This window comes from Xenopus laevis, chromosome 5S, assembly GCF_017654675.1.
Source record: "Xenopus laevis strain J_2021 chromosome 5S, Xenopus_laevis_v10.1, whole genome shotgun sequence".
Classification (NCBI taxonomy): domain Eukaryota; kingdom Metazoa; phylum Chordata; class Amphibia; order Anura; family Pipidae; genus Xenopus; species Xenopus laevis.
The window spans coordinates 140,508,635-140,517,995 of NC_054380.1; the positions used below are offsets into that span (position 1 = coordinate 140,508,635).

The window sequence follows — 9,361 nt, forward strand, 5'->3', positions numbered from 1 at the left end:
TTTTAAAAAATGGATTTCAGTTCAGAATTCTGCTGGAGCAGAACAATTAACAGATGCGTTTTGGGGAAAAACATGTTTTCCTATGACAGTATCCCTTTAACCTAAGAAATCCAAGAAGTTGGATGGGTAGCACTTAGTCAACAAGCATCAATTAGTATAGAACGTAGGATTAAATATTGGCAAGATATGTCAGTTGGTTTTCACTCCACCCATTAGGATATTATCATTTCTTTTTCTTTTTTTTAATATCTACTTATTTACTGCTCGATGTGGTCTGACTGGTTTGTTTCCGTCACAATGTGATGTTATTGTTCTCTTTTGGTTCTAGGTGGTCTCAGGGGAATTCAGTGAAGACAGTGAGGTTTATAACTTTACTTTGAACACTGGAGATGAGCTGACTCTGATGGGCCAGGCGGAAATACTATGTGCCAAGACAGTGAAGGAGAAGTCCCGCTTCAATACCATCCTTAAAAAACTGGGCAAAACGGGCACACTTGGCAAACAGGTGAAGGGAAAGATGCCGTGTCTGATCTGCATGAATCACCGCACCAATGAGAGCCTGAGCCTTCCTTTCCAGTGCAAGGGCAATTTTAGCACTCGTAGTCCCCTAGAGCTACAGATGCAGGAGGGAGAGCACACTATCCGGAGCATCATTGAGAAGGTGCGATTACCTGTTAATGTTGTAGTTCCCAGCCGCCCAGCCAGAAACCTTTATGACCTTCACATCATCCGGGAAGGTCATCGCTACAAGTTGGTGAGCATCATCTCCAAGACAGTGGTATTGTGTTGCCTTTTACGTAAGGATGAAGTGAAACCATTCCACTTTTTGCTTCTCACTGACATGCCCCGTTTCTCTCTCCCAGAGGGACTACTCTGTGGAGACCCTCACTTTGACAAACTTGTAAGGGATTGTGCTAATTTTTGCCAAGAACATCGCTTCAACCCAGATGAGTACTCCAAGGCTGTCCGTGAGACCAAGACTGATTTTGCAGAGGAGTGTGCAAGTCCTCGAAAGATCAGAGTCTGCCTTCAGGGTTTCTCTGCAGGCTCAATCAACTATACCCGAGAGGAGCTCAGCCAAGGCCTTCAGCGTTTATCCCTGTGTGTCTACAGTGGAGCCCTCCCTGAGGATCACAGTGGCCAGGACTGTCGGGATAGTCAACACCCAGGCATGGCTTCTTCAGACAACTCAGAAGACCAGGAATACATGACTCCAGATTGGGTGGAACAGGATTTTAGGACTCAAGAACAGCTGGAGATCCCATATGAAGAACTTTGGACCAATCAAAACTCTGATAATTATTCTGAGCCCAGCAACAAACCTATTGGTTTTGAATGTGGCAACAAGGTCCAGCAGGACCTCATTTCTTTTGTAACAACGTCTACAGCCTTAGAGGGGAAAAACATTTCACCTACTCCACCAGCCTTAAATGTTGATGAAACAAGGACTGAAACACCCCCGCCAGTACCCCCGAAATCTGAGGCAGTAAGTTCCTAATTATCAGACCTACCCAAGGGAATATTTATTTTGATATTTATAAATGTTTTCAAATATATCTGTTGGGCACCAAGTATTTATCAGCAACAACTATAACTGTAGGCACTCACCCCAAATCTCCCCCTAACTGACCTTCAGACTGGGCCCCCTTAGCTCATAACAAGGTTACAGATATATAGAAACATTGGTGTAACAGTCACCCTGCTATAGTTCCAGGGGTACCCAGGGTAAACACTCACCCCAAATCTCCCCCTAACTGGCCTTCAGACTGGGCTCCCTTAGCTCATAACAAGGTTACAGATATATAGAAACATTGGGGTGTCACCCTGCTATAGTTCCAGGGGTACCCAGGGTACAAATAAGCACTCACCCCAAATCTCCCCCCTAACTGGCTTTCAGACTGGGCCCCCTTAGCTCATAACAAGGTTAGAGATATATAGAAACATTGGGGTGTCACCCTGCTATAGTTCCAGGGGTACCCAGGGTACAAATAAGCACTCACCCCAAATCTCCCCCTAACTGACCTTCAGACTGGGCCCCCTTAGCTCATAACAAGGTTACAGATATATAGAAACATTGGGGTGTCACCCTGCTATAGTTCCAGGGGTACCCAGGGTACAAATAAGCACTCACCCCAAATCTCCCCTAACTGACCTTCAGACTGGGCCCCTTAGCTCATAACAAGGTTACAGATATAAAGAAACATTGGGGTAACAGTCACCCTGCTATAGTTCCAGGGGTACCCAGGGTACAAATAAGCACTCACCCCAAATCTCCCCCTAACTGACCTTCAGACTGGGCCCCTTAGCTCATAACAAGGTTACAGATATATAGAAACATTGGGGTGTCACCCTGCTACAGTTCCAGGGGTACCCAGGGTACAAATAAACACTCACCCCAAATCTCCCCCTAACTGACCTTCAGACTGGGCCCCCTTAGCTCATAACAAGGTTACAGATATATAGAAACATTGGGGTGTCACCCTGCTATAGTTCCAGGGGTACCCAGGGTACAAATAAGCACTCACCCCAAATCTCCCCCTAACTGACCTTCAGACTGGGCCCCCTTAGCTCATAACAAGGTTACAGATATATAGAAACATTGGAGTGTCACCCTGCTATAGTTCCAGGGGTACCCAGGGCACAAATAAGCACTCACCCCAAATCCAGGGGTACCCAAATAAGCAAATAGCTATAATATATAAATTGCTATAAATGCAATTTGGAAAAAACTGTATTTGAGGCTGATCCAGAAGAAGGTAAAATAAAACACCCTCATTTTGAATTTGTTTCAGGGAGTGGGGGGAGTTTTTAGGGCGTTATGGTACCTACTATTAGATACATGAGTATTCTGTCAATGATATGTTCCATTTGGCCATTTTTGATTTGGAGGTTTTGAATGATTTTACTTTTCTGTTATTTAGCCCTTCTGTTTGAAAATTTCTACATCTATCTGGTTGCTAGGGATCAACTTACCCCAACAACCAGGTAGTTGCTGATGAGCCATTACAACGTGAAAATAACAGTAAAATGTAGCCTTTCAATTACTTTTTGACATGACGTGCCCTTATAATGACATTCTCCAGAACATGATCTTTAATGCGATCTTTTAAAGGAGAATTCAATTTAAAAAAAAGCCTACCCCCCTACCCTACGTAGACCCACCTCCCTCCTCCCCCCCAGCCTACCTGGTACCCAAGGCAAATGCCCCTAAATTTTTACTTACCCCTCGGTGCAGATTCTGTCCTCTGGAGTTCACGGCCGCCATCTTCTTTTCTTCCCTAAACTTCGGAAGCAGATCCCAAACAACTGCGCATGTGCTGAAAGTCACAAAAATTTCTGAAAGTCGTGAAAAATGTCACAAAAATTTCCAACATTTTTCCAGGAAACTTTTGTGACTTTCGGCGCATGCACTGAAAACGACAGTCTGCTTCCGAAGTTTAATGAAGAGAATAAGATGCTGGCCGAGGACAGAATCTGCACCGAGGGGTAAATAAAAAGCTAGGGGCCTTTACGAGGTAGGCTAGGGGGTCTACGTAGGGCAGGGGGGTAGGGTTTTTTTATGCTATGGGTTGAATTCTCCTTTAAGAAACCTTAAAATTACTTGCCCACCATAGGTGTCAAACTTACAGACCTGTGATTGTCTGAATATTTACGATATTACAATCTCAACCAGTTACATCAGTATTGCTTTAATCTTTAGGTACCGTATATACTCGAGTATAAGCCGACCCGAGTATAAGCCGAGGTACCTCATTTTACCTACGAAAACTGGGAAAACTTATTGACTCTAGTATAAGCCTAGACACAACTACAGCCCTGTCTCCCAGCAGCGCACATTCCGCCAAAGCGACCCCCCAGCGATCAACCGGACTTCTTTGCAAAGTTGATGGTGACATAGAATTGCCAAACGGATTACTGTGTGCATTGTCCCACTGTCCCACTACCTTGTGCAGAGGGCGTTGTGTGATATTGCCATCACTGTTAATCTTTCATATAACCAACAGAGGGTGCTGTGTGATATTGCCATCACTGTTAATCCTTCATATAACCAAGAGATGGTGCTGTGTGATATTGCAGTCACTGTTATTCTTTCATATAACCAACAGAGGGCGCTGTGTGATATTGCAGTCACTGTTATTCTTTCATATAACCAACAGATGGCGCTGTGTGATATTGCCATCACTGTTATTCTTTCATATAACCAACAGAGGGCGCTGTGTGATATTGCAGTCTCTCACCAAGCGAACTGTTGGTATAGGAATGATTAAAAGTGACTGCAATCTCAGCTACTGCTCGCTGACTCTAGAATAAGCCGAGGTAGACTTTTTCAGCACATTTTGGATGCTGAAAAACTCGGCTTATACTCGAGTATATACGGTACCTTTTTTTTTTTTTTTTTTTTTTTTTTAGTACACAAGGGTGTAATCAATCAGGTCCTGGAGCCTTTTTCACATTAACGTTAAAATTTTAGTACTCATCTACTAGCTTGTTTGCACTGTTACAGAATGCTTTGGACCTGGGGGTTTCCAGATAATTGATCTTTCCATAATTTGGTTTTTCATACCTATTAATGTAGACATTAAATAAACCCAATACACATGGGGCCCAACAATGGGATCATAATGCAGGAGTACGGGCGGTCAGATCGCGGGACCACATCAACGAACAGACAGGGAAACTGGTCGGAGGGCCCCATACACGAGCCTATCGGCCCATGTATGGCCACCCTTAGCATTAATTATATCTTAGTTGGGATCAAGTACAAACAACTGTTTTATTATTACACAGAAAAAGGAAATCATTTTCAAATGTGGATTATTTGGATAAAATGGAGTCTATGGGAAATGTTCTTTCCATAATTTGGATCTTCGTACCTTAAGTCTACTAGAAAATCATTTAACATTAAATAAACCCAATAGGCTGGTTTTGCCTCCAATAAGGATTAATTATATATTAGTTGGGATCAAGTACAAGCGACTATTTTATTATTACACAGAAAAAAAGTATTTTTAAAATATTTGGATTATTTGCATGAAATGGAGTCTATGGCCTTTCCGTAATTTGGAGTATTCTAGATAATGGGTTTCCGGATAACAGATCCCATACCTGTACTACATAGTGGGTCTTCCAACCCCGCTATTATGCACATGGAGGAAAATAAATTTTAACGCACATATGCTCTGTTCCAAGTAACCAAAATATTCATTTCTTTTAATGGAGCCACATCTTTTTACTACAGATAAAATTCAAATAATAATCAAATTCATGTTCATTAGTCTTTACAAGTGATGCAATCCAAAAAATGTTTTAATCCCAAGATATTAAGGGATACATGTACTGTTAATATGAATGAATTTTGTTACAACAGCGCCACCTGCTGGTCAGTTTCCCACCAGACTGACCAGCAAGTAGTCAAGGAAGTTGTCAGGAGACTACAAATCAGGAGACAACTTCCATTTACCATCACAAATCCAAGGGTGTTCTAGAGAGAATTCTTATTATAACATTTGTCAGTGAGTCATTTCCAAAGTCAGTATCATTGGCTGGTTTGGTGAGAAAAATATATTTGGGTAAATTAGGCAAATGTGATCAATTGGCTCTTGATGCCTTTGGAGCATGGCTGTGAAAGATCCTCTGACATGGTAACCAACTGATCATGGTATTTCTGGTTCCTAACAGGTGAGAGAAGAATGCCGCCTTCTGAATGTGCCTCCTGTACCCCCCCGTGGAGACAGAACATTCTCCAATTCTAGCCCACCTGTCCCACCTCGCTTTCCAAAGACCAAGCTGTTATCAACTCATTCCCCCAACCCAAGTCTGTCCTATTACTCATCTGGACTCCATGACATGTAAGTTGAAGCAATAAACAAAGTACCACCATGCTGTTATGTAGTTGTACCCTCATCTTCCAGAAGACTTCAAGGTTGACACTCAAGGATTCAAATTGGTGGCTATGATATACTATGAATACAAGAGATGGTGGCAACATTTTGGCTTTTAACTTCGGAATCAAAGGAATGAATTTGACAGAATACTAGGAAAGCTGGGATAATTATCCTCTTAATTAGAACTTTCTTGCATTTGGTTATGTTACTTCTGTTTTAATGCCTTTAACAGGGGCTTCGATGATTTCTTGGACAAGCAGAACATCAAAGGCTATAGTGATAATAAAATCTACAATTACTATCGATATTGGTATATACAGTATAGTTGATAGATGTAAGTGTATACAGGTGGGTATGTGTGTGTTTATGTACACTGGGGTTCTTTGGAGTGGAAGAACTTGAAGGACTTTGGTCTTCAACTCAACTTAACTATGTAGCAATGTAAAGTGTTTCAGGCCCTAAATCTAGTGGTTGACCACTAGGAGATCATAAAGTCTTCTCTGTAATTTCAATCTGGCCCAATGTAGGTAAAGATGCTCCAAAAAAGATGCAACCCAAAATATATAGTAGATACAGCTTTTAAAGGGGAACTCTGCTCAAAATCTCCAAACATTATTCTATGCAAATATCCAATCAAATTACAACCCATCACTTATTTTTAATGGGTTTAAGTTATTTGTAAAGTTTGCAAGGTTGTTTACAATGATCCTTTCTTTCACTATGCAAAAAAACGATATTTTGCAGGAACATACTGTATCCTTCTATGTGACTCTTTGCACTTTACATTCAAGTAATATTATTCTTTATAATTACTGTCATTCTGCACAGAGCTGAGGTGCTGAGCACCATCTCCAGAGCTGGATTCAATTATGTAGCCAATGTTGATAAAGATCTTATCATTAATAAGATTTTGTATTCAGTTGCCTGCAAATTCCGCTTCTTAGTTAATGGCACAAGTCTTGGTTTTATTGGCGCAACCCTGCTAGACCAATCCTTGGCAAAAAAATTTTTATAACATTCACAGGGCCAGATCTACTGACAGCCAGTCAGAGGATTACAAATACCAAAAGAAACAGGTCAGTCAGTAGTAAATGAAACCTTGAGAAAAGGCTTAGCCTATAACCAAATTCGAGCATTAGAATATTTGCTGTAGCTAATCAGAGCATTGCCATCTATAGGCCACGCTTAAGCCAATCAGAACATAATCATTTACTCCTTGCTAATCAGATAACTTTACCAAATCATTTGTAAAAAAAACGGACACTTCTAGAAATCCAAGTCAAAACTTAGCTCCTTCACAACTCATGTATTTTACTTTTTGCTCTTTACACAGATCAGGCACCCGCAGTGGAAGCTGCTCTCCTTCTCCAGACTCCTATTCCCTGTACTGCTATCCATGCACATGGGGAGACTGCAAGGCTGGGGATGTGTCCAACCGTCAGACATCAGGGACCATGGCCTCTACTGCCCAGCCAACTCAGACTTCATGGTCAGACTCCTGGGCCTATGCAGATACTGGTCCTAGTGTGGCCAGTGGACGTTCCACTCCATTGCTAAGCACAGACACTACGATAAAGACCTACTACAGCTGCCCTAGGATAAAGCCCCCACAAACGCAAAAACGCTTTGCTCCATTTGGTGCCCTCAACCCATTTGCCAACCCTGCCTTTTCTTCCACTCCCTCATCCTCTGGGGAATGGCTGGATCCCCTAGACCACCAAAAATCCCCTTCATCTTCTGCATCTGAGGCCCTTGACCCATTTGATGCAAACCACAGCCAGAGCACCTCATCTGACTCTCTCTCTATAGGATCAGAGGTGCGCTTTGTGCCTGAGCCTGTTTTTAAAACTGGAGGCACAACCACGTGTCCCCCACCTCCTCCTAGACCTACAAAGGAGTTTGAGACGGATAAAATTGTTATTAGGAGCTCAGCTCCTCTATCTCCTACTATTCTGAGGGGGGCAGAAGGAGGTGTCACAAGAGTGTATCTGACTCAAGGAGTGATAGAAGTGCCACCAATGCCCTCTAGGAGTAACATGGACACCTCATCTTCTCACAGCCCTGGTGTTCCTAGACTCCCTGGGGACATTCTAACTTGGCACCCTCCAGCAGATCTGTCTGCTCTGTCAGTGGAAGAAGTTTCCAGATGCCTGAGGTTTATCGGCCTCTCCGAGGATGTTGTGACGTTTTTTGTGCGCGAGCGAATCGACGGCAGCATCTTTGTTCAGCTGACCGAGGAAATCTTGTCTGACGACTTCAAACTGACCAAGCTCCAGGTGAAAAAGATCATGCAGTTCATTAAGGGGTGGAGACCCAAAATATGACAGAGCTCCACCATGAACCTATTTGAGCCTAAAGACTTGATAATCTTTCTCCCCAGGACCGAATTTTGGAAAATTCTTAACAATGTTTATTTTATAGGATATTCCTTGTTCTTAACAAAATGTAGGTCATTTCCTAGGGCTACATAGCACAATTTGCACAATCGATATCATTATATGGTCAGTCCATGGATCAGATCCCATGAGGACTTTACATGAACACTCAACAAAGTTTTCTGAAAATCTTTAGTTTGGAATTTTTGACCTCCTGAATATAATATATTGACGTTTTTGTTTTGAATAATTCCATCTGTCCAAGAAAACTGATTTAGCCACAACGACAGGACTTGCAACTGTACTAAAGTAGCTTGTGCTTGAGGTCTGACCATGAACTGTCATTTAATATTAAAAGTCAGAGAAAGCCCTAAATGTCTTGCATTATTTAGAATTTTGAATTTTGCTGGGTATGTATCTTTCTGACCAACAAAATGCACCAACCTCACTATGGTATGAAATGCGATTAACCTTTGTGTGAAGAGAAATTAATATTAGTATGTGATAAGGGGCCATAAAGTTCTCACTAAAATTCCCTGGGGCTAAAGCTCAGAGAGACCATTTCTGTTTATTTACAGTAATTGTGTGATTTATTATGAATATTGTGCAACTGATTTTTTTTTTAAAGGAGAACTAAACCCTAAAAATGAATGTGGCTACAAATGGCCTATTTTCTATAGTGAACTTATTGCAGGAGGCTAAAGTTTGAGCTTGTCAATAGCAGCAATGATCCAGGACTTCAAACTTGTCACAGGGGGTCACCATCTTGGAAAGTGTCTGTGACACTCACATGCTCAGTGGGCTCTGATTGGCTGTTGAGAAGCTAAGCTTAGGGCTCGTCACTAATTATCCAGCAGAAAATGAGCTTCCCTGGCTGTAATATAAGCTGATGCTACAGGTTTGCTGATTATTCAATTCTGATGCTAATTGCACTGGTTTCTGTGCTGCCATGTAGTAATTATGTGTATTAATTACTAATCAGCCTTATATTGTGACATTTCTATTCTATGTGTACTGTATATTGTGAGTGGCTCCCTAAGCTCAGTAAGTGACAGCAGCACAGAGCATGTGAATCAGTGAATCAGCAGAAAAGAAGATGGG

At 41.9% G+C, this 9,361-nt stretch overlaps 1 protein-coding gene across 1 annotated transcript in view; it reads left to right on the forward strand.

The window, feature by feature from the left end:
• The window catches only part of garem2.S (GRB2 associated regulator of MAPK1 subtype 2 S homeolog), a 47,465-nt gene extending 38,837 nt beyond the window's left edge, over window positions 1-8,628 (forward strand). The window contains exons 4-6 of the mRNA XM_018266052.2: window positions 329-1,486; window positions 5,680-5,849; window positions 7,219-8,628. Of these exons, the coding sequence (XP_018121541.1) occupies window positions 329-1,486; window positions 5,680-5,849; window positions 7,219-8,209 (2,319 nt within the window). The 3' untranslated portion in view covers window positions 8,210-8,628. The remainder of the gene's footprint in view (window positions 1-328; window positions 1,487-5,679; window positions 5,850-7,218) is intronic.
• Window positions 8,629-9,361: the final 733 nt, after the last annotated feature.